Source organism: Triturus cristatus, chromosome 8 (assembly GCF_964204655.1).
Source record: "Triturus cristatus chromosome 8, aTriCri1.1, whole genome shotgun sequence".
Classification (NCBI taxonomy): Eukaryota; Metazoa; Chordata; class Amphibia; order Caudata; family Salamandridae; genus Triturus; species Triturus cristatus.
In genome coordinates this window covers 272,678,134-272,704,506 of record NC_140591.1, presented here as the reverse complement: position 1 = coordinate 272,704,506, position 26,373 = coordinate 272,678,134, and the positions used below count along the sequence as shown (strand labels likewise).

General features: G+C 45.6%; 1 protein-coding gene across 4 annotated transcripts in view; it reads left to right on the top strand.

Moving 5' to 3' along the window:
- ALKBH8 (alkB homolog 8, tRNA methyltransferase) overlaps window positions 1-26,373 on the top strand; it is a 438,016-nt gene that overhangs the window by 15,038 nt on the left and 396,605 nt on the right. For all 4 annotated transcript variants that reach the window (XM_085621497.1, XM_085621495.1, XM_085621496.1 and 1 more), the window contains one exon: window positions 22,378-22,513. In XM_085621497.1, the coding sequence (XP_085477623.1) occupies window positions 22,385-22,513 (129 nt within the window). In that variant the 5' untranslated portion in view covers window positions 22,378-22,384. Of the gene's footprint in view, window positions 1-22,377; window positions 22,514-26,373 lie in introns of those variants that run through there.

Here is a 26,373-nt window from a genome sequence, read left to right as displayed (position 1 = left end):
AGATGGCAGCCATGACGAACGATAGGCCTCCATGAGATACACCTTAGCCACTCGGTTTCTTGGAGTAACTAAGCCACAGGCTAGGAACCCTGCGCATGACGCACTCCGGTTGTGTGTCTTTTGAATCCTGCTATCTGTTGCCCTCGGACCCCCCACCTCTAATATACCCCCAAGTTGCAGGTCCATGGCCGCAAAGTAATAATCCTCACACTAGCCATCAAATCCTACCCTCCAGCTTCCTCAATCAACAGTGTGAAGTATATTGATGTTTCATTGCTGGCTCCCCAGAGGGATTTAGGCTGTCTCCACGAAAACATGGTTTCAGGTTTAAGCCCCTGTATGGTGTTTTTTTACACACTCTCACAACATAGGGTTCTAGATAATGGACACAGGTGGATACTAGATGCACAAAGGGAGAACAGGGGTTGCACTGTGGTGCACATGCAATGGGCACAAGCATATAGTATTGGTGTGATGGCGTTGAAGACACTGTCAGAGTGCCCTCAGGGTGGCTCGGAGTCTATGCATTGCTTATTCATTTTGCTTGTTTTGAGTATCTGTGAAAAATGAAAAATGTCAATAAAGAGCCACATGTTAAACAAAACACAACTGGAGGCATGAAGGGTCCAATGAGCTTTCTTTTGTAAAGTCTTGGCCCTGTGGATGAGTGCTTTGAACAAAGGTCAGTTGATTGAAATCACATCGTCAAGAGCCTGGTCTTCGGGCTCCAACACAATTTCAAATTCTTTCTTTCCAAATAAATATAAATGGATAGAGGATTCTAGAGAGGAGTGCCCTGTGCCCTAAAAGGGCAACCACCGACTTTGTTTTTTTTGAAACAAGGAACTATTATACATCCCGAGGCTCAGAACATAGCTCTCCCTATTATATACCTAGAAAACATTTTCTTGATGATGATGAACCTACACTGTGGTAGGCTTCATGTGTAAAACATAGTGCCCTATATCCAAAAGGCTTCTAAACAGAGTGCCAGTGTAAGGATCGTGAGTCAAGGAAGAATTTCAAATAGATGGTGCTGACTGATCCTTTGAGCTCCAAATGAATTGGGTGTTATCACTAAACATGAAAACCCTAACTCTAAAAGAATCTATGGGAACAACCAAAGGTCCACAATAATAATTCAGCAACAGCAGTAAAATACTTTTTCATTACAGGACTCCCCTTTAAGCTTGACGTGAAGAGAACTGAAAATGTTGGAGACCGATATAATGGCAACATAAAACATCCCATTTTATACTCAAACCACAATTACCAACTGTTTGTAGTTGATGGAGTTATGGTTGATTATCAACCGTGCCAATACTCCTGACAACTGGGTGGTGATGACACCAGAAGTCAAAGAGTTTCTTGGGAATGGATGCCACATTTCTGGTGGTAGGTTACCAAAACTTCCTTGCCGGACTGCTCTGTCTTTTACTTACCACTATTTCTTAGGATGGGATTTTATACTTTTGATTTGAGAGTTCCAGGGCATTTCTCTGATACCTTTGTGACTCGAGGGCAGGTAGACAATCCTTGTGACAAGTATTGCTGCTAACATTGGAAACCCAGGAACAAGGTCCTACTGCATGCTCACTGAATTGCCAAGAACTTCCTCGTTAGGTTTTAACTTTCATGCATTGTATTTATATAGTGCTTACTACCTCTGGTGAGGCGTTGCATTAGGAAAGTTGAGCAGTCAAGGTTTACTCTTGGAGTATGTTGTAGGGTAAAACGTCTAGCTCAGTTCAGGCAGCACTTGTATCATCCACAATACATAATATGTCCAAGCAATGTTAGTTTTTGATTTATTTTTTTTAGAAAAATCTAAGACTAATATTAACATACCATGACAGTAACTTTAATATGTTTTATTGTATAATCATTACTCTAAATGTGTAGCTCATTTGTCTATAACTGGTCTGTGCTTCCCAGGGGCACACTTTCATTACAGGATTCATTTACAAAGGTGCATCCATAGCCAAGCACAGGTCTGGGATGGAGCTTTATCACCAGCAGTGATCAATACTTAATTTAACCTATTGTTGTAGCTCACACAGCTTCTTGAACTGAATGTCGCACAGACCTCATTGGAGACCAGGTTGCAGTGGAACACTGGGTCAGTGATGATGCACTGATGGACACAAGGAACTCACACAAAAACAAAAGATATAACAATATGTTGACAGACACATGAATATCACTTTGCACTTAGTCAGTCTCGTGTGGCAGCAAGTTTGAAGCACTCTGACTCTCACATAGCTTTTGCGCCACTGTCTAGTGAGATACTGTTTTGACTGGAACGTGGTTGCAGGCTTCCAGTCTTGGCAGGCGTGGACACTATGTTCTCCAGTGACAAGATTCTCTAACATTAGAGTTTGACTCTTGGAGGACAGGGCAGTCTTGCTAGTCATATGCCTGTTGACCTTCTTGTCTCTTCCAGCGGCAGCCGCAAAGTCTTTTCCTAAGTCCTGGGGATATTGTTTTTAGCCCTTAGAGGAAGACAGCCAGGCATTCTGCCTTTGGTCTTTGCCTTCCTGTACACAGTTGTGCCCATAAGTAAAAATGGAATACTGGATATGGTGTGGTATCTGCTTTAATCACGTCTGGGGGCTGTTGGCCTGAATCCAACTGTCCAGCCAGATCCCTTTTCTGCGTGATGGGATTAGATTTAGTGTATTTCTGTGGGGCAGGTTTGCAACACTTGATTTCTGTTGCAAAATGTCTGTGACAAGGCAACCTATTTGGAGGCAGCCAAGACAGCAGCTTTTCAGTTTGCGTGCTCGAGAATATGTGGTCTCAACAATGTTTCTCACTGCATGGAGTCCTTTATAAGCCATCTTTGCAAATCATAGATGGCCATCCCTTAGTTGAGCTTCTAACTTCAGTTTCTTACTCAATATATGAACTCATTAACTGTCCTAAACTGTGTTCTGTGACTGAGCATTACGGTCTTTAGATGAACTGAATCACTCTAACAAACAATGTATTGCTAATTAACCTGTATTTGCAACTTGAAGCAGCTAACAGTAGTTGCGTGAAGTTGGAATATTTGGAATAGAATTTTAAATTTGCCATCCTTAGAAGATATTATATATTGCAGTGGATCTTGATTTGTTATTAAACCTAGTTTAAACTGATGATGGCATGTAAGATTTATTGTCTACCTGTCATGTGTTGTTATTTCAAAGAAGATCAAACTTTTTTGAGGCCGTTTGTCAAATTTTAATTTAGAATATTCAAATGGTAGCTCTCATTTAGATGTCTCTCTAATGGGCACTTTTCAAATGGCTACTAATTTGTACCAGATAGGTTATTTGTTTGTACCTGTGGGGATCTAACACAAATTCAGGGATTTCAGAGTTTCGGAAACCAAAGATATTGACCGTTTCCCTTTTTAAGTGGAATGTATTCATTATAAGCCAGTAGAATATACCAGTGTTCTTGCTTTCTCTTTGTCGTATCCCAGCATCTTTGTACACTGAGGGGCCAAGAAACTTTAGTAAAACCATCGGAGTCATAAGTTGCCATACATCTATGTTGAGATCTTGACTGATTTGCTTAATTGCACAGACGGGAGACAGCGTTTACAACGCTTCATTACATTGCGTTCCTTTAGAACGCGGTTGTTACAACGACAGCAATGTTAGAACAAGATGCCTTTACAACGTAAGTCATTAGATCGACTTGCTGTAGGGGGTGCTCCAACCTAAGGAATTGTATAATTTACTATTCCAACACCTTCCCTACTGTTGTGCAGGCTGGAGTTGGAATAGTAAATTATACTATTCCTAAGTCCAGCGCGCCCCCTACAGGAAGTCTATCTAATGACTTGTGTTGTAAAGGTATTGCGTTCTAACAACGCGGTCGTTGTAACGACCGCGCTGTAAAGGAACGCGAAGTAATAGCATGCAATGTAACATGCTATATTCGCACCGACGGGCTGAAATCAATAGAACGGAACACTCAAGTTAATCACCAAAATTGCAGATTCATTCACCCTTTTATAGTCATCACTTTTTTGCTCTGTGGAGGACCCATTTCTATGCCGAAACGTATCCTGGGCTCACTGTGCCATAAGACTCAAACTTCACCTCCCTGATAGGACAAACCTGGTCTGAGGTTGCTTTTGTTTCTTTTCAGAGGAGGCGTGATATAGCGATTCGAGGTGGGGGTATTTTTCCAGCTCAGTAATGGTGCATGTATGCTAAAGAAACACTGGAATGCTCCCTGAATAACTACCAATTGTTCAGATTAAGTCAATGTTAGACCTGGCACCTTGGCGTGGGTCTCCCTTCCATTTTTCGCTGTTGCCTCATGTGTTTTTGCTGGTGTTAGTTACTCAGGGCACTGTGCCACTGCTGTCCAGTGCCACAGTGCAAGTGCTCCCTATTGTAAATTGATGTATGATTTGTGATCCCATGATTGGTTGGTTTGGTTTACCTGTCAGACCCTAGTACAGCGCACCAGGAGTGCCCAGGGCTTGTAAATCCAAATGCTGCTGGTGGGCTTGCAGCACTGGTTGTACCACCCACAGAAGCAGCCAGTAAAAGTGTGTCTAAGGTCTGCCATTGCAGAGCCAGTGAGTTGTACACATGTAATTGATTTCAGATAATTGGTGCAGACTAGTGTGCAGGCTTCGTTGTAAGTACTATGGTATTGTGCTATTGTATCTAATCACTCGAAGGTGATTGGAGTGAGCACTATTTACTTATGCAATGCATGTGCTCTGATTTTAGATTCAGTGTTAAAATGGCAGAAGGTAAGAGTAAGAGTAGAGATTCACTTATGGTGATTTGTGGTGATTTTCGTTTGTAATTCCTTGGGGAGTTACTGTTGGATGTGGTTGTCTTTTAGGACACTGCTACTGAGGACAGGTTTTAAATACCTGACGTCTTTGAGTGAGTTTTTGTATATTTTTGTATATTGTGGTGGTCTTTACTCGCCAGTTATGTGGTGGATTTATTCACTTATGATGTGAAAATCGTCTGTTTCCCCAGTACAGGGGTTTCAGATTATTTGTTTTACTTCACTTTGATTTTGGTGGAGTTAATTAGTTTTGGCACAGGGTGAATTTTGTTCATAAGAGCACCTAGTTTCCTTAGTGATGTTACGCAGACGATACAGATTCTGAACTCTAAGGCTTTTATAAATATGCATAATTTTTGCTTACTGAATATGTAAATATTATATGTTTTATGTTAGATTCATGGTGCAACATACGTCCTTAGGATGGTCTTGTGGATTTGATTTTCCGTGTCTGAGACCGAAACGTCAACGCAACGACACTTCTTTTGTGTATAAAATTAACAGTGGATGTTTTTTTGAATTACACTTTTATGAACAAATTGATTTCAATATATGGCTGATTGTTTATACTGTCCATATGTTTGTGTACAAAAGGTGTCATACACTACTGTATATGTTGTATATGATGAGACAGTAGTCATCTAGTTGCCATACATAATATGAATTATGGAATAGTATTGTATGTTCTATTAATGGAATGTATTGAATATGTCAAGAGATTACTTTTAGAAAGTAGGCATTTTCTTGTCTAACCATTCAAACATGCCTCTGCTAGGCTGTGTATTCCCTGTCTGGAGTTTGAGTGACAGGGCTGGGGAATTCCAGGTGACAGGGTGAGGTGTCCCAGTGGTGAATAGAGAGATCTGCATCTAGATGGGTGGGAGGAGTTGCACCTGGGACCTGAATAGGGCTGTGCCTTCCCTCCACAATGCTGGCTCCACCTCCTGTGGTGCGTCTGATGTCTTTGCCCTGCACTCTGAAAGGAAAGGAGGAGTCAGGTAAACAAAGTGCTCCAGGACTGACCAGAACCGGTTTGAACAAGGCAAAGGCCCCTCTGCCCTCAGAGGACAAAGGATTTTGGGGTATAAGTTTTGGGACCCTGATCCCAAGAATTTAGATCACTTTGGGAAACAAGAAGAAACTCTGCTGAGGAGAGGAACCAAGAAGAAACTGAGGAGAGACTATCCCTGAAACTGGGGGATTGGCCTGCAGGGGTTGCCTACTGCCAAAGAGAGGAGAAAGGACCTTTGTGTGTACTTTTGCTCAACTTGTGAAGGATCTCCAAGGGCTTGGAAAAGAACTTGCCTCCTTCTGAAGTCTCAGGGACAACAGACTTCAACCACCAGCTCCCTAGAGTTCTTTGGAAGTGCCTGCTGCTGTTGTTGTTTCGAAAAACAATTGGTCCTTCAAAAACAATTCAGTATATGAACAATAAAAATAGACCAGAGTCGGCTCTATATTAGTATGAAATGTCCAGCCGGACATATAGATTTAATAATAAACGTAATGAATAGAATATACAGCCAACAAATTAGAGTGGGACACTGTCCTGTGTCCTTCAACAAACAAAACAATTAAGGACAATCACAATTTTAAAGACATTTTTCAGGCTAAACGAACAAGCTCATCGCCGATAGAAAGTGAAGGGGCAAGCTTTTAAGACGGTTAACAGTCATGCACAATTTTTAACTAATGTGTTTAACATGCATGCTGTTCAACAGGTCGACGACGTTTCAATCTATTTAAGGAATATATAGATCATCATCAGGACTAAATTAAATGACAAGCCTGAGAGCGCACTGCCTGTAAAAAATGTTAAAAGCGAAAGAGGAGGCAGGAAGGAAAAAACATTAAATACTCAACACAGATAGGAAACAATGTACCACACAGTATACTTAATAGTGCCAAATCTAGTGGTGCAGGTCATATCAGAAGGGAATTTACATTTAAGGAATAACACAGCCTGGGCAGGGATCAGGAGAGGGAAGCGAATCCTAATTTCATATGGCATCACAATACTAGTAGCCAACCAGAGTGAGGATCGCATGACGCGTTCAAATAAGTGAGTAAGGTGGAAAAGGTGAAAGACGGTAACGTAGCGTGTGATGAAGACACGTAGATGTTAATTTTAATGGCCGTATGGTGAAGGTGCCGAGCGGGAATACCAGAGTGGGTAGATGGTGGGTGGTTGTTTAAAGTAGGGGCGATGATTAAAATTAAGACGGTTGCGCTAGCTAATACTAACCCCGCGTTGCAAGGGGCTGGCCGTGAAGGGTTCAACGTAGAAGAACCGGAGGATCCCGGGTGGAATGGCTTCTAAGGAAGAAATGGAATTGTTAAGAAGGGGATGGGGAGATAAGGTGGAGAGGTAAGGAACAAGGGGTAAGGACTCACCGGGGAGTTAGATGTAGGAACCAACTACGGTAATTGGAGAATAAGATGAATTCCCGAAGGTTTCCGTTCATTTGGGCTTCTGAGGAGAGAAGGGTAAATATTACAGGGAATGGCGAGATGTGATGGGAGGGTTGCGGATAAGGGGGGTGATTGCCTGTAACTCAACCAATTAATACGGGATAGTAACCAACCTGCGGAATTGGGGCAGAGTTGGTAGCGAGAGACGGCGCCGATGAGAGGGATCTAGGCGTCCGTGTGGGAGGAAGGCAGCTTGTCGATCCAAGGGTTGGCCTAAGGGGGGGGGAAAAAAGGGGGGAAAACAAGGGAGGAAGGCGATGAGGATCGGATTGGGGAGCCTGAGCGGGAGAGGACCAGAGCAGAACCAGGCAGTGACTTACCTAAGTGCCGGTGACTAGCGCGATCGCTGGTGAAGTGAAGCCCGTGAAAGCCTGGTTTAAGCAACAGTGTTTAGACACGTGATGAGGCATGATTGCGACGTGTTCTCGACGTGCAGTGAGCTAATTCGTCAGCAAGGTGTGGGATTGTGTGGCGGCCATGTTGGGTCAGTAAGGGTGAAATCAAGGAGGACAGTGATAATAGAGGATTATATTAGCAAGAAATAGTACAAAATTAAAACCCTTTACGATGAAATTGCAGTAGAACTACACGAACCACATGTAGCAATTAAACAGTACTTGAGCAGGTTATATGGTCACAGAACAATTGTTCCAAATTTCAAATTAAGGTCATCCAATCCTCATTTCTGTTGAGGCCATTGCGTATTGTGTCCAAACGAATAATGAGCTTCAGCTCCTCTTTGTTAAGGATTTGTGCCAAGTCGGCGCCTCTCGGTGGCAACTTGATGGTTCTTAATACTGTCCTCTTGAGCTCGTTATCCTGGTGGCGGGCAAGGTTAAAATGTTCGACCAGTGGCGCATTTAGGACATTGCATCAGATTCTACTTCGGTGTTGTCCAATTCTTGTTTTGATTTTCTGGGTGGTCTGGCCAATGTAGTTCTTATTACAGGGGCATTGAATCAAATAGATTATGATGCATGTGTTACAATTAGAAAAACCATTAGACTTAATAACAATTTTGTCAAAAGAAAAAGTTTTGCCTTCCATTGTACATTCGCACATATTGCAGTTGCCACATTTTGCGTGCCCAGTCAAAGGTGTCAGACCCCAATGTGCATTCAGTGTAAGTGGGGGTGCTGTTTTGGGGATAGCAGCTCTCACTAGGTGGGCTTTCAAATTGCAATTCTTTCGAAAGGCCAACATTGGCCGTTCTAGATTAAGCGTACCAACATTTAATGTGGGCCAGTGTTTAAGGATAGAGTTGCGAATGGGGTTGGAAATTACAGAGAAGGTGGTTACGCAAACTATTGTTTTCATGTCTTTTTTGGGTTTGGGTGAGAGCAAGACTTCTCTGGGACAATACCAAGCGCGTTTCTGAGCATTGCGAACAAGGCGCTTTGGGTAGCCATGGGTTTTTAGTTTATCTGAGAGGATAGAGAAACAATTGCGTCTGATTCGCAAGAATTGAGAGTAAGGTAGAGAGTCCCTCAGAGCCCTGGGGTGGTTACTCTCATATCTCAATAGTGTGTTGCTTTCAGTGGGTTTTCTGTAGAGTTTGGTGAGGAGTTCACCATTGGCTTGGTATATGGTGAGATCAAGAAAAGGAATGGCAGAAGAATCAATAGAAAGTGTGAACTGAAGACCTAGGCAGTTATTGTTAAGCCAATGTAAAAATTTATTCAGCGTGTCCTCATTGTTATGCCAGATTAGGAAGACGTCGTCGATATATCGGCGCCATAATTTAACCCCAGAGTGAAAGGGGTTAGTGGGTGACAAAATGATGGTGGTTTCCAAAAAATCCATACAGAGAATGGCCAAGTTCGGGGCATAAATTGCGCCCATCGAAGTGCCTTTAACCTGCTGGAAGAATCCATCATCAAAGCTGAAAAAGTTTCTGGTAAGACATAGTTCAAGTAATTTCAAAAGAAATAATGTGGGGACTGCATGTGGTCTAGGTCTTGAGTCAAGAGTCTGTTGAATCACTGTGAGAGCAAAAAACTGTGGGATATTAGTATAAAGTGATTCCACATCCAGAGTGCAGAGCAAATCCTCAGTAGTGTTGAAGGGATGATGTTCAACCATATTAATCATATCCATGCTATCCCTGATGTAGCACTGGGTTTTAGGTACAAAGTCCTTAATGAAAAAGTTGACATATTGGCCTAATGGTTCCAATATGGAGCCGTATCCGGAAACTATTGGGCGGCCAGGTGGAGTAGTCTGCTGTTTATGAATGTTGGGTTTTGTGTAGATAACTGGTAATCTGGGTGATTTTGCATTGAGAAATTGGAATTCTTTCTGGCTAAGGAAGCCGTCATCTTTAGCTTCAGTGGTAATTTGGAGTATAAGGCCTTGTAATTCCTTAGTGGGGTCCCTAGGAAGCCTACAATAGTGGTCTGTGTTTTGGAGTTGACAAAATATCTCGGCTGCTGTTGTTGGGCCTTCTGAGGGACTGCGTGTCGCAAGGAGCTGGAAGCGCGACTCAAGAAGGAGAAGCGTGCCGCCGTCGGAGCCGCTGCCGTCGCATCATGTAAAGTATGTCACCCCTGCAGCTGTAGAAAGTAAGCACGTTCCTTGATAGCTGTCACATCGAGCGGAAGCGTCTCGCATCATCCAGGAAGTGCCTCGCAACGCCGAAGAAGCGTGTCACCATCGCAGCTGACGCATTGCACCGCATCAAGAGAAGAGTTTCGCATCGAGGAAGAAGCGTGTCGCCATCGCAGCCATCATAGTTGTCGCATTACACCGCATCAAGAAAAGCGCCTCACATCCACGGAGAAGCGTGCCGCCGTCAGAGCTGTTGTCATTGCATCGCGTACAGGGGTGTCGCCGCTGCAGCATCGCATAGAGCGGAAGCGTCTCTCAACATCGGAGAAGAGTGTCGCTGCCATGGCCGCTGCCATCGCATCGTGTAAAGTGTGTTGCCGCTGCAGCTGACGCATTGTATCGAGTCTTCTCGCAACATCGGAGAAGCGTGCCGCATCTGGAAGATCTTCACGTCTTTATTTCTTTGCACCAAAATCTTCAACGCATCAACTTCGTTGCCCTGCGTGTCGCATCTAAAAGGTACACTGACTTAAAGTGTCGCATTTAAGAACTAAAGAGAACTAAGCAAAATTCTACCATCTAAAGTAACAGTATTGTGTATTTTTGTCGTTTAATGGTCTTGTGGTAAATCTATATAAAGAGTACTTATTTTTTATATAAAACCTGTGTGGTGTCCATCTGTAGTGTTGTCACTAGATTACTGTATGTGTTCACAAATGCTTTACACACTGCCTCTGAGATAAGCCTGTCTGCTCGTGCCAAGCTACCAAGGGGGTGAGCAGGGGTTATTTTAGGAGTGTACCTGACTAGAGGCGAGGGTCCCTATTTGTCACAAGTGCATACCTGTGCCAACTAGAGACCCCCAAGTCTAACAGTCAAGCATTTCCATTTACCACTTTTTGTGCATCTTTGGTGCTAACATTCTAATCATTAAATCATACAATACACTAGATGAATATTTTCAGGTTTGTCCTTTAAGACTGCATTAGCTGTTTTGCCAGACTATTGTTTTACCAAAACTATCATGCATGATATAGATACATACAGTGGCTATTGGTTAGCGGGCTTCATCTACTGGTCTGTTAAATTGTCATTCACATTTTGCTTATGCCCACCATCGCACACAGCATGGGACAAGGGTTCAGCCAACTTTGCTAATTGTCTCTGTGAGAAGTTGGCCTGGCATATGCTGTCCTCTAGTTATAGGGGACACCTTGCACCAGTCCAATTCGAGTCTTATGGTGATAGGTTAAAGACAACCTTTAAAGAAAGCTATCCTAGTGGTAGCTGTGGAGAGCAGCCTTCAGGCTAAGTCTTGAAGGAGTGTTAAGCTTATTGTTTTACCATAGATAACCTCTTGAATGACCAAATGAAAGAGTAGTCCACACAGGTATATATATAAAATATATGTATTTATTCTAAACAGAATCCCACAAGTCTCTTTATGAGGCTAGAGGTAAAGTTACAATTCAAACAAGCATTGATAGATACAATAAATAGCACTGGAATCACAGGGCCCCAGGGGGGGACCAAACCATATATTAAAAAAGTGGTATAAGAACCACGACAATTCTACAGACCCATGCCTAGGGCATTTAGGATCGCTGGCCCCTTAAGAATCCACCCAAGGTAGTGAGGAAGGGGACCCACGGGAGACGCGTGCAGTGGTAATAGCTGCTATCGGGATCTCTATTAAAGCCTATGGAGAATGTCGCGGTTAAACTTTACAAGATTAAAAACACTTCTAGCAGGAGTTTAAGTTCAGGAGCTTAGAGTTAAGCTTTTGAAGAGCCCACCACCACGAGAGTACCGAGGTACCACTGTTACCTGCCCCAGGTAAGCCGGGTGCATAGGACGTTTTCGATGTCGGGTCGCGGGCTGATTTTTAATGGGAAAATGTACAAAACTGCTGCTAGCCAAAAGCGTTGATGATGTCGTGAAGAATGAAGTTGTAGATCTTGAAGAGAAGAACCTGAAAGCAGAGGGGACAGAGTCTGAGTCACGGCACAGTGACCAGGGAGCTCAGGAGAAAGAGCCCTTCAATGTCGGGTGCTTCCAGGTGGAAGAGGTGTAGCTTGGATCTGCAGCCACGGGCTCCGGGAGGCTTCAAGGAAGGCCAGCTTCTGGAGGGCGACTGTCCCACGAAGGATGAGGGTCGCTGCAGTGTTAGTGTCCGGATTGGATCCACTAAGCCTTGGCAACTGCAACCCACGCAAGATGAACAAATCAGCTACTGGTGCAGACCCACGAGGTCTGAGCGAGGTCTCCAGCGAGGAGACTGTAGAGCAGGCCTGGAGCAACCAGGGGAACTCTTAAAAGTAAAGATTGACCTCCGCTAGGGCCCACCAGTCGAAAGACAAGGGACCGCGGGAGGCAGCAATTTGGCGTGTGTAAAAGTGTGCCCACGGGCCACCGGAGTGGGTTAGGGTGCTGATCTTTGGCACAGTTACTGCTGAGAGGTTGGCTCAATATTGGGCCAAAGCACAACTTCCCCACTGGTCGGGGTCGTGTGCTGTGCAAGAGGTGGCCGGTGTCCTGGGGTATTGGGGATCTCGGCACCCACGCGGTCCACGGTGCTCAGACTTGCTGTGCACACTCACTGGCCTCTGGGATGCTAGGAAACCCACCTCAAGGTCGAGAGGAGTCGTCGATGTCCGAAGGAGCAGCGAAGTTCCAACCGGGTCACTTGCAGTGTTTCAGGTGCCTGCCATGCAGGGGGGTAACTCCTTTACCCCAAGGGAGATTTCTTCAGTCAGCTGGGCAGCAGCTCGTCGAAGGTCAAGTCTGTGAAGTCCAAGATTAATCTGAGGCTCTGGGGACACAGTATTCACCTTTATCCAAAGATTAGGGGAGGGTCCAGATCAGAGCCCACCAATGGGAGGTTAGGCGGGAAAGGGTGGCTACACCCTCTCCCCTTTGTGTGTTTCCCGCCTGGGCAAGGTGCAGGATGCCCCTGAACCGGTTCCAGGTTGTGTATGCAGAATGTATGCGCTGTAGCAGCCTACGTGCAACTTCGAAAGGCATCCTATGGTGCACCCACCCAGTTCCAATCCACATAGTCTGTCTGGGGAGGTGGGAGCACCTCCCTGCAACAGGATCCCTATTGTCCAGCTGCCGAGGCTGGGGTTTTGCCCAGCAACAGGCAGCCAGAGTCGTGTGGGTGGCGGGTAGCATCCATTTTGTACTACGTGTGCACTTTTAAATTGGTGTCTAAATTCTGCCGCTTTTCCCATATAGGCCCTCTAGCAGGGGGGAATCGTGCCCTCATGCCCATGGCTGGACTGGGGGTATGATTCCTACATGTTTGACACCAAACACGATATGGTTCTGTGCAGCCACTCTCAAGTTATCACGCTATCGCGATTACTTATAATGCGGTTAAGAGTATATGGTATGGCTGCACTACAAACAACCTCACACTAGTTTTAATGAAGGTTGCAGAGGGGCCCTACTCACGTAGGGGTCCCCCTCACACATACCTCAGCACCCTGCCTTGTAGGATTACCAAGGCCTGCTATAGGGGTGACCTATGAGAGTATATGTGTTGTAATAGGGTGGGATACAGGGTACCTGTATCCCTGTAAGGGATGCGAGCACCACCTTACCCAGACTACAGTAGTGGTCTGGTGGTGTCAGTTTGTATGGCTGTCCCAGGGTGGCACAATAAGTGCTGCAGCCCAGGTAGGCCTTTGAGGGACCCATGCCCTGGGTACCTAGGGTACCATCTACAAGGGGCTGACTGGGTATCCTCAGTATCCAATTGGGTTGTACCTAGGGTACTCACATCGGTTTAGAGAGGAAGCAGATAGGCTGGGGTCCTGGATAGCAGGGCCACAGCCTGGCTAGAGTCATAAAACAGTCAAAACATCAGCAAAAAGTTGGGGGCAACTATGCAGTCGATGCGACTCTCCTACATAACCCCCCCCCCTCCAACGCAGGGACATTACACTAACCTTGACCAGTTGAGTCTTCATGTTCTAAGTGGAAATATCTGGAGAGGCCTTCCGCATTGGCATGGTTGCTTCCAGGTCTATGTTCCACTGTACAGTCCTTCCCCTGTAGGGAAATGGACCACCTGAGCAGTTTGGGGTTTTCACCCTTCATCTGTTTTAGCCATAGGAGGGGCTTATGGTCTGTTTGAACAAGGAAGTGAGTGCCAAACAAGTGTGGCCTCAGCTTCTTCAAGGCCCAGACCACAGCAAAGGCCTCCCTCTCTATAGCTGAACAACGTTTCTCTCTGGGGGTCAACCTTCTGCTAATAAAAGCTACTGGTTGATCCTGGCCCTCTTCATTCAGTTGTGATAATACAGCACCTACCCCCACCTCAGAAGCATCAGTTTGAACTATGAATTCTTTGGAGAAGTTGGGGCTTTGGAGCACTAGAGCAGACCACATAGCCTGTTTTAGGTCATCAAAAGCTTTCTGACAGCTGACAGTCCACTGAACCTTCTTGGGCATCCTCTTAGAGGTTAGGTCATTCAAGGGGGTCACAATGGATCCATATCCCTTTACAAACCTTCTGTAATAACCAGTCAGGCCTAAGAAAGCTCGGACCTGAGTCTGGGTGGTTGGAGCAACCCAGTCCATGATGGTCTGGATTTTACTCTGAAGTGGTTGAACCTGGCCTCCACCTACAAGGTGGCCCAGGTACACAACCTGACTCTGCCTTATCTGGCACTTAGTAGCCTTGATAGTGAGTCCTGCCTTTTGCAGGGCTTCCAAAACTTTCCTCAGGTGGATCAGGTGAACCTCCCAGGTGGAGCTGAAGACAGCAATATCATCTAGATATGCTGCACTAAAGTCTTCCAGGCCTGAGAGGACTTGGTTCACCAACCTTTGAAAAGTGGCAGGTGCATTTTTCAAACCAAAGGGCATCACAATAAATTGATAGTGCCCACCAGGGGTTGAAAATGCTGTTTGGGCTTTTGCAGACTCAGCTAACCTTATCTGCCAGTAGCCAGCTGTCAGATCAAATGTGCTCAGATACTTGGCTGAGGCCAATCTATCTATGAGCTCATCTGCTCTGGGAATTGGATGTGCATCAGTCTTAGTGACTGCATTGAGTCCCCTGTAGTCAACACAGAACCTCATCTCTCTCTTACCATCCTGGATGTGAGGTTTTGGTACTAGGACTACTGGGCTAGCCCAATGGCTCTCTGAGGGCTCAATCACTCCTAATTCCAACATCTTTTGGACTTCTGTCCTTATGCAGTCCCTGACATGGTCAGGTTGCCTGTAGATCTTATTCTTCACAGGCAGACTGTCCCCAGTGTCTACTTCATGAGTGCACCAGGGGGTATGACTTGGAGTCAGTGAAAACATATGTCTGTAAGACTGAAGAACTTGTCTACAGTCTGATTGCTGCTGGTCAGTGAGGCTGCCTGCCAAGGCTACTCCATCAACTGACCCATCGTCAGGGTTCTGAGAGAGCAGGTCTGGGAGAGGGTCACTCTCTTCCTCCTGTCCCTCATCTGTTGCCATGAGCAAGCCCTGTCAGCCCTGTCCACATATGCTTTCAGTCTATTTACATGAAGTACCCTGTGGGGACTTCTGGGAGTGCCAAGGTCTACCAAATAGGTAACCTCACCCTTCTTTCCCAGTATGGTATGGGGTCCACTCCATTTATCTTGGAGAGCTGCTGGGGCCACTGGCTCCAACACCCATACCTTCTGTCATGGCTGGTACACCACCAGTACAGCCTTTTGGTCATGCCAGGCTTTCTGTAATTCCTGACTTGCCTCCAGGTTTTTAGTTGCCTTCTTCATGTACTCAGCCATCCGGGAGCGGAGACCAAGTACATAGTCCACAATATCCTGTTTAGGAGGTTTGAGAGGTAACACCCATCCCTCCTTCACTAGACAGAGTGACCCTCTAACAGGATGGCCAAACACAAGTTCAAAGGGGCTATAGCCAACCCCCTTCTGTGGCACTTCCCTGTATGCAAAGAGAAGGCAGGGCAGAAGAACATCCCATTTTCGCCTAAGCTTTTCTGGGAGCCCTTTGATCATACCCTTTAAGGCCTTGTTGAATCTCTCAACAAGGCCATTGCATTGAGGATGATAAGGGGTGGTGAACCTATAGTTAACACCACACTCCTTCCACATTGCCTTGAGGTAACTACTCATAAAGTTTGTACCTCGGTCAGACAATACCTCCTTGGGAAAACCCACCCTGGAAAAGATTCCCAGGAGGGCCCTTGCCACCACAGGTGCTGTGATGGTCCTCAGGGGAATAGCTCCTGGGTATCTGGTGGCATGATCCACTACCACCAGAATGAACCTGTGCCCAGATGCTGTTGGTGGGTCAAGGGGACCAACAATGTCAATCCCCACCCGTTCAAAGGGAACCCCCACCACAGGTAATGGTATCAGGGGGGCCTTTGTGGACTTACCTGCCTTGCCAATGGCTTGACAGGTAATGCAAGAGCTACAAAAGCTCTTGCAGTCCTCACTCATTTGGGGCCAATGAAAGTGAGGGACAATTCTGTCTCAAGTCTTATTTTGGCCTAGGTGTCCTGCTAAGGGAATATCATGGGCCAGTGTGAGTAGGAAACCCCTAAACTTCTGAGGTATGACCAACCTCCTGTCTGCACCAGGCTTGGGGTCTCGACCCTCAGAGTAAAGGAGTCAATCATCCTAATATATCTTATGGGTTCCACTGGCATTCCCTGCAGCCTCAGCAGCATCTTGCTGTCTGAGGGGTTCAAGAGTGGGGCAGCTCTGCTGCTCCAGGCTCAAGTCTGCCTTAGAAGGTCCCCCTGTCCCCAAGAACTCAACCTGATCAGGTTCCAGTTCATCTGGGACAGTTCCTTCTTCAGGAGCCAGATCCTCTTCTGCTAAAAGAGTCTCTACAGACTGATCCTGGGGGGAAGGCACTGCCTTACCCCTGCCTTACCCCTGCTATTCCTCCTCTTGGAAGGTCCTTGGTCCATTCTTCCAGGATCCAAGGCCTGTTCAGTTCCTGTCAGCTTTGCTTTTGACCTTGTCAGGGCAAATACTTCTGCTGGTATACCCAACATTGCTGCATGGGTAGTTAGCTCCACCTCAGCCCATGCTGAGGTCTCCAAATCATTCCCTAGCAAACATTCCACTGGTAGGTCTGCACTCACCACAACCTTCTTCAGGCCAGTTACCCCTCCCTAAGAGACTGCCAGAGCATGGTTAGTACTGACGTTGCTTGCATTGGTCACTTGGTAAGTTTCCCCAAGTATGATCTGGCTAGGGTCCACGAGGTCCTTAGTCACCATGGTGACACTGGCTCCTGTGTCCCTGTAAGCTAGTGACTCCCTTCCATTTATTCTAGGCTGTTGCTTGTATTTGCCCAGACCACTGGGACTCACAAATAGGGACAAGTCCCCATCACAAACTAATACAGCCTGAGTAGGAGTTCTGACTAGGCCAGAGTCCTCTCCAGATCCCAGGGTCAACCCTACTATGCCCTTGTTTTGTGTACCACCACCTATAGCTGGACTAGGGGGAACAGGTGCCTTAGGGGCAGGTGTGGTACTTGTGGAGTCTTTGGCCTTATTACAATCTGAAGTCCAATGGGTTTTCTGCTTACAGATTTTACACCATGGCTTCCTTGGCTGCTTAGCCTTGTTGGACTGGGTATTATCAGATGCTGCTTTTTGGGGGCCTGTTGAAGACTGCTGGTCTTTTCCCTTTTCCCCACCCTTCTCAGAGTTTTTGGCATCTTCCTTTTTAGTTGCACCCCCCAAGGGCTGGACCTTCTGCTTGATCCTGGTTCTGACCCATTTGTCTGCCTTCTTTCCCAATTCGTGGGGAGAGGTCAGATCTGAGTCCACCAGGTGCTGATGTAAGAGCTGATTCTGACAATTATTAAGGATCTGCTCCCTCATTATGAGATTGTACAATCCTTGGTAATCATTTACTTTACTGCCAGTTAACCAACCTTCCAGTGCCTTGGTAGCACAATCTACAAAGTCTATCCAATCTTGATTCTGTGCTTTCTGGGAATCTCTGAACTTTAACCTGTATTGATCAGTGGTTAGACCAAACCCATCTATCAAAGCATCTCTCAAGATATAATAATCATCTGCATCCTCTTCCCTAACACAGAGGAGCTTGTCTCTTCCTTTGTCTGCAAAGGAGAGCCATGAGATTGCTGCCCACTGCTCTACTGGGACCCTTTGTACTTTACAGGCCCTCTCAAGTGCAGTGATCCATTTGTGGATATCATCCCCTGTATGATAGGGGGGCACAATCTTAATGAAGGTTCCTATTGTCAGGAGCTTTCTCTCTAACTCTAGGGGTTTCATTACTGCCACCAGGGGTCTCTAGACCCCACTTTCTTGAAGCTTTCTGAAGCTCCAGGGACTCCCTGTCTAATGCTAACTGTTCTCTCCTGAGCTGAAGTTTAGCCGGCTTAAACTGGATCAGTCTGCATTTCCTCTCTTGGGAGGATTCTCTTCTCTGAGAAGAGGCAGAGGTCCTTTTGGATCTCCCAGAATGGTTAGACTCCTCTGAGGGGGATCTGTTCCTTCTGTTTGGATCCACCACTCTCCCTTTAGGGTTGGAGGGAGTGGCTCTTGGGCCATCACCTCCATGTTGTGAGTGGTTTGCTTCACCCAGGTCAAGTTCATCTTCCTCTTCCTGGTCCTCATCAGAGTCCACCCCTGGGGTGTCCTCTTCTGGGGGATGCCCACCCAACCTGTCTACCCCTTCAGACACTAAAGTCTGCTTGAAGTCTGCTATGAGCAGGATTTCCCTGAGACGTTGAGTGTTGGCACCTTTGTTTGTCTTAAGTTGCCTAGTGGTGCACATCTCCCTAAGCTCAGCAAAGGAGAGATTATCATACTTGTCGACTGGGACCCTTTGGGATCCTTCCAGAGCCTTATGGGCACCTGAACTTAAAGACATTTCTAGTGTAGTGGTACTGGTGTATCTACCTACACTAGGTGTGGCCTACTGAACCCTTTCTTGAGTTGTAGTCAAGGTGTGCTAAACCCTCTACACACAACTCCTAAATTCAGTAGAACTTATTATATTCTAAGCTTGAATTTATATGTACCTTTAGTACCAAGTGGCTTTCACTTTAGAAATTCAATTTGTTATCTGGTAAAACAATGGCAAGCTTGAATCCAACCGCTGCACACCAATGTGAGAAGTTGGCCTGGCATATACTGTCCTCTAGTTATAGGGGACACCTTGCACCCGTCCAATTCGAGTCTTATGGTGATAGGTTAAAGACAACCTTTAAAGAAAGCTATCCTAGTGGTAGCTGTGGCGAGCAGCCTTCAGGCTAAGTCTTGAAGGAGTGTTAAGCTTATTGTTTTACCACAGATAACCTCTTGAATGACCAAATGAAAGAGTAGTCCACACAGGTATATATATAAAATATATGTATTTATTCTAAACAGAATCCCACAAGTCTCTTTATGAGGCTAGAGGTAAAGGTACAATTCAAACAAACATTGATAGATACAATAAATAGCACTGGAATCACAGGGCCCCAGGGGGGGACCAAACCATATATTAAAAAAGTGGTATAAGAACCACGACAATTCTACAGACAATGCCTAGGGCATTTAGGATCGCTGGCCCCTTAAGAATCCACCCAAGGTAGTGAGGAAGGGGACCCACGAGAGACGCGTGCAGTGGTATTAGCTGCTATCGGGATCTCTATTAAAGCCTATGGAGAATGTCGCGGTTAAACTTTACGAGATTAAAAACACTTCTAGCAGGAGTTTAAATTCAGGAGCTTAGAGTTAAGCTTTTGAAGAGCCCACCACCACGAGAGTACCGAGGTACCACTGTTACCTGCCCCAGGGAAGCCGTGTGCATAGGTCGTTTTCGATGTCGGGTCGCGGGCTGATTTTTAATGGGAAAATGTACAAAACTGCTGCTAGCCAAAAGCGTCGATGATGTCGTGAAGAATGAAGTTGTAGATCTTGAAGAGAAGAACCTGAAAGCAGAGGGGACAGAGTCTGGGTCACGGCACAGTGACCAGGGAGCTCAGGAGAAAGAGCCCTTCAATGTCGGGTGCTTCCAGCTGGAAGAGGTGTAGCTTGGATCTGCAGACACGGGCTCCGGGAGGCTTCAAGGAAGGCCAGCTTCTGGAGGGCGACTGTCCCACGAAGGATGAGGGTCGCTGCGGTGTTAGTGTCCGGATTGGATCCACTAAGCTTTGGCAACCGCAACCCATGCAAGATGAACAAATCAGCTACTGGTGCAGACCCACGAGGTCTGAGCGAGGTCTCCAGCGAGGAGACTGTAGAGCAGGCCTGGAGCAACCAGGGGAACTCTTAAAAGTAAAGATTGACCTCCGCTAGGGCCCACCAGTCGAAAGACAAGGGACCGCGGGAGGCAGCAATTTGGTGTGCGTAAAAGTGTTCCCACGGGCCACCGGAGTGGGTTAGGGCGCTGATCTTTGGCACAGTTACTGCTGGGAGGTTGGCTCAATATTGGGCCAAAGCACAATTTTCCCACTGGTCGGGGTCGTGTGCTGTGCAAGAGGTGGCCGGTGTCCTGGGGTATTGGGGATCTCGGCACCCACGCGGTCCACGGTGCTCAGACTTGCTGTGCACACTCACTGGCCTCTGGGATGCTAGGAAACCCACCTCAAGGTCGAGAGGAGTCATCGATGTCCGAAGGAGCAGTGAAGTTCCAACCGGGTCACTTGCAGTGTTTCAGGTGCCTGCCAAGCAGGGGGTAACTCCTTTACCCCAAGGGAGATTTCTTCAGTCAGCTGGGCAGCAGCTCGTCGAAGGTCAAGTCTGTGAAGTCCAAGATTAATCTGAGGCTCTGGGGACACAGTATTCACCTTTATCCAAAGATTAGGGGAGGGTCCAGATCAGAGCCCACCAATGGGAGGTTAGGCGGGAAAGGGTGGCCCTTTGTGTGTTTCCCGCCTGGGCAAGGGGCAGGATGCCCCTGAACCGGTTCCAGGCGGTGTATGCCGAATCCAATTGGGTTGTACCTAGGGTACTCACACCGGTTTAGAGAGGAAGCAGATAGGCTGGGGTCCTGGATAGCAGGGCCACAGCCTGGCTAGAGTCATAAAACAGTCAAAACATCAGCAAAAAGTTGGGGGCAACTATGCAGTCGATGCCACTCTCCTACAGTCTCCCTTCACTTTTAGTGACTGCACAAAGCCTGTACACATTGTTCATGTAAAAACACACAAATGTTGATGAGAGGAAGTCCTACAGCTAGTATAGTCACTGGCAATCTATTGGGGCAGCATTCAAGGCCAAAATGTTTTGCCCAATGTGCCGCTTAAGACAGTGGCCCGACCTACGCAAATCAGTAGTGACCCTTCTCCTCATGGGAAAAGTGCATCCTGAAATGCCAGGCAGTTTGCCACTAGAAGGGAACACAAGCAAGCCTGAAATCATTTTTGGCTCTATTTGACCTCATCAGCGAGGTATAGCTTGTATCATTTTCTGCAGCGAGCGAGGGACCCATGTCCGGAATACCCTTGGCCACTTAATGCTTTACATCAAACACAGAAAAGGTGCTGGTAGGAATGTTTGCAAATAGTCTACACAAGGAGGTGATGGACGGAGCGGTGAACCTTTTCAGACACTCACCCCCAGTCACAGATCTGGTTTGACTTCATTATCGTTCTTCAGCTCACTTTGCCACCCAAGTTCAGACCCAGCCATATGCAAATCAGTCTTCACCCTATGCCTCATGGAAACAGTCCTGCCTGAACGGCCAAGCCAGGTCTTACCTGCCCCGGAAACAAGCATCCTAGGACTGGTTTCTGGGTAAACCCCATATCAGCCAGGCTAGCTTGAATCCAGTGGCATAGTGAGCAACGGACCCACGTCTGGGCATACCCTGCCAGCTTAGGGCAAACAAAGCAAACACAAGAAGATGATGGACAGAGCGCTGAAACTTTTCAGACACTCACTCCCAGTCACAGATCTGGGTTGAATCGATCATCGTTCTTTAGCTCACTTTGCCACCTCGGTTCAGACCCAGCCCAGGGTATGCCGAGACGTGGGTCCCTTGCTCACTTTGCCACTGGATTCGAGCTACCCTGGCTGATGAGGGGTGTTACTCCGAAACCGGTCCCAGGATGCTTGTGATTTGTCACTTCAAATATATTCTGGAAATTCAAGCATTTTTTCTCTAAACATCAGCAAGAGTTCTGAAAAAACACATATTTTCATTTTTGGTACACACATATCCAGCCAATCAAAAGGTTCTAATTTTGTGGGCTGTGCTGCGCAAAGGAGATGCTTACAGATAAAGATGCTCGTTGGAGAAGCCAAACCAGTGTGAATATTTGGTCTCAGAGCGCCACCTAGTGACATCAGCTGTAAACTGCTATTATCTGCAATCTTTTTTTTGGTCTTGAAAACATTTCTCATGTTAATTGCCCACGAAGGACTCTTCTTACTGACCGCTGACGCTAAACGTTTGTTCGTTTAAACCATATTCAGATTTTTTCCTTTTCCTGTTTTTATGCTTGCCTTAGGTGAATGATATAATCGGCCTCATCGTGGAACCAAAGTGCAAGAGACCGAGTACTGTAAGCCTTGTGTTTCCTTTGCTAATGGCTGCTTCTTATGCCCAACAGGCTGATCATGGACTGTGAGCGGCAAAGCTTCCCTAAGCTTACCAAAGAAGCAAAGAAACTGCTGAGGAAACAGAATAAAGCCAGGCACACCCTGCTGAGGCACGAAGGCATCGACAGCGTGCCCCACGCCACCCAGGTGATTTCAAGATTCTGCTGATGATAAAGTTTTCTCACTACACACAGCACAGCTGCCTAGTTTTCAGATTGCGTGTGTGTAAGATTACCATGGTTCTAGTGTGCTTATGTGTGACACTTAATTGCTTTGAAAACCAAGCTCAAAAATCCCTCTAATACATTGCTTCCCAAACTTTTGAGAACAAAAACACGAGGCAGGTGAGTTTTTTAATGTAACTAAAGCATCGTATGGTAGCGCACCGTAATTTATAGGAAGAATATTTTCCTCTGAAATGGCCACTTAATTTACATAGACACACAGTTTTACTGCTACAACTGTGTTGTACACAAATGATAATGTGTGGAAATCATTTTCTGTGAGTATGTATCATTTGCCCATCACCAACTAAAGTTTATTGATGAGTTTTGATCCTATTAAACTCTTGTTTATATCACACTTAAGAATTACAAAAAAAATGTGCTTTGTTTTTGCTTTCCCAACTGCTGAATTTGTACAGTTGATATACAGGTATTTACATTTTGTGGTGTGTGACAAAAAATGACTTGGTATTGTGCATAATAAAAAGAGGTTTCAAATATTGACATCACAGCTCCTTATAAAACGTACAGAATAAAATTAAGTGCTGTGTGCTTTGCTCACTTACTCCATCGCAGGGAAAAGGTGTTTTGTCAGGGGTATGGGCATTCATCTTCGAAAATGCAACCAATTGGTTCACTATACCACATCTGAATCTAGTTAGAACATACCGGTGTTGGCTGTTTTTAAAACACATCAAATACTTCTGCCACCACTCCCTTACTTCCAAGGACATGTACATAGCAACCATTGTCTTCTTTGACTATACACGAAGTCTAGCTTCAGACCTATACAGACTGAAAGTAGCTTTAATGTGACTCTTAGTTAATGCTAATTCCTGTGCTGGCTCCTCCCCCACTGTCAGATGGAACACAGACTTAAACTTGGAAACTATATAGGCCAGACATGGAATGTGAAAGGCATAATCCAAATTTAGACAATCAAGTATAATCAGTTTGGTAAAGCTAGTTTCTTCTCTCATCCAGATGGAGAGCCAGAGCAACAATGGTTTCATTAAAAGAAGACCCTCCATATAAAACAACCCTACCTCTATATGCACAATTAGGGATGGGGCTGATGCAGGCAAACACAGCAGCCGTTTTAAAAAGGTGTTTTCTTCAATTTGAAGAGATTTGCTTGTAGTGCACCCCCAAAGACCAGCCCCAAATGTAGCAGCAGGTAATCCTTTAGCCTTGTAAATCTCAATCATTTCTTTAACGGGGCGCTGACCCAGTTTGGATGAAAAGTTAAATATCCCCTCACAATTCCTGCTCATATTCAGTTTAGCACTTACAATCTGTTGCGCCATTACTTGTAAACTGGACCCCCAGATAGCAAATTGTATTAACTCTGTTGATTAGGGAGCCTTCGATATAGGGGAGAGGACGTAGCCTTATGGCTAGAGCGGACGACCTCGAAGCTGGGAAACCGGGTTCGAGTCTCGACAACGACGCTCCACATCCTGTGATTCTGGGCAAATCACTTAATCTCCCCGTGCCTAACAAAAATGAATGTGTACGTGTGTAACGAAACTGGTGCTCATGTAAAGCGCTCTGATACCCGATATCTTCGGGTCTAGTTCACGCTATATAAAACTCTACAACAACAACATAAAGAAAGTCCGAGATTTATTTGGTTGGTTCCCGCATAATATTGTAAAAGTCTTGGATTTGTTGATTATCATATTTTTGGATGCCATATACCCCCCGGAGGCTACCATAAATTTCTGCAATCCATACTACAGCATCATCGGCATATAACAACAATGCATAGGGCGCCCTGTAATGAGGGGTACATCAGTTTGAAGTGCCTGCAAGGCTTCATCCACTCCATTAATAAAAAGGGAAACTAATAAAGGGACTAATATGCATCCCCGTCTAATACCCTTACCTACACTAAAATCAGGTGTCCATTTGCCTTGTGAACCGTAGCTGATTTGCTTATAAAGGCAAGCCAGGGAACAAATAATCGCTGTGGGAGCACTTAGGCTAGTCAGGGTTGAGCATAGGATAGAATGATCAACGAGGTCAAACGCACTTCTAAGATCTACAAAGCAGAGGTACAGAGACCCTGGCTTAGCCCTGGTATATTTCCCTGTTAACAGATCTAAATTGACACATTGTTCCATTGTTCTCAGGCCCCTCCTGAACCCATATTGGGCTGGGGAAATAATAGAACTTTCCCAAGCCCATTCCTCCAGCCTCAATTTTACAGAATAGTCCAGGAGGGAAATGGGGTGGTAGCATTTAGGATCAGATTTGTCACCTTTTTTTAAAAATGGGGATGATTATTGACACAGACCAGGACTGGGGAATTATACTTAAGACAGCTGCGTTGAAAATCCTAGTTAAAATAAGTTCCCAAAGTTCTTTGGATGCCTTAAAAACTTCTACCGGGACCCCATCCGGTCCTGGGGCCCTTCCACTAGCTCTAGAATAATAGCACAAATAACGAAATCAATAGAGATGTTAAGTGGGATTGGAGGCCAACTGCAGGTTCGGTCAGTCCCCATTTCTCTGCCCATGATTATAGTATGATTAAAAATGTTGGAAAAATGTTCCACCCATGCATTGCAGGCTACAAGGGAATAAAGTTCTGGGATCTTATCAGATTTCAGGAAGGGGGCATTAATCGTATTCCAAAACAGCTTACTATCCCTTGTCTCTGCAGCTCGTCTCAAATTGGACTATGCCTCTTATTATAAAGAACTTTCCCTCTCTGCAATTGCCTGCTTGTAGTGATTGCGAAAAGTCTTGATTAACACCAGTGCTTAATTTGAGCCGGTGCCTTCCGGTGCTCAGCACCGGCACTTAATTGGTTTCCAGTGCTCGGCACCGGCACCTAATTGTCAACACCATTCTTAGAACAGTCTACCACATGGTGGCGCTGCTCATCTCATTTAGAGATGAGTAGAACAACGGTAGTTTAGGAATACAATATACATTAAACTTGCTTATACCTGCTTCCTCAGCCATTCCTTTAGCTTTGGGGATGGTTAGTAGTTGTTTTGGCAGGGATGACCAGGGCAATGGGTGGTGCAGGCTGCAGTGGCCTCCTGGTCAGAGCCCTGGCACTTAATATTTTACAAATTAAGCACTGATTAACATGGTATCTCTAGGTGAGCGATGTAAAGACTCTCTCAGCTGTTGAGCGGTCCGAGTACTATGTTCCTAGGTTACCACCTCCCCCATGCAATATCTAACCTCAATTAAATTCTTCTTGACAGTTTTTTCCAGAAAGCTGTTAGGTTCCACTCCTGCCCATTTAATACCGACCCCCTTTTGGCTAGCTGGAGTGATTTCAGTAGCTGTTATTGAATCCACTCCTTTATTGCTCCAAAATGAAAAAGGTATTACACTCGGGTAATGGTCGCTAAGTATAGATGGAATAATCCAAGGGTACCAAATTTATTTCTGCTGGCCATAGATACCTAGAAAACACAAGAAATCGTATCTGAAGGACACCACCGATTTCTTAATCAAATTGGAAACAATGGAGTTCGAAGAAAATACTCAATTTCTAGTGACATTAGATGTAACATCATTGTACACGGAGATCCCACAAGATGAAGGACTGGCAGTGATTAAAACATTCTTAGACAGCAGACCCAAACCTGAAAAAATCCCGACAGAGTTCATCATGGAGCTAGCCACGTTTGCTCTAAAGAACAACTATTTTTGTTTCAGAGAGGACTTTTACTTCCAAATCAAAGGCGTGGCGATGGGCTGTCCATTCGCCCCTGAGCTAGCGGTCCTCTATATGTCCAAATATGAAGACAAATTTGT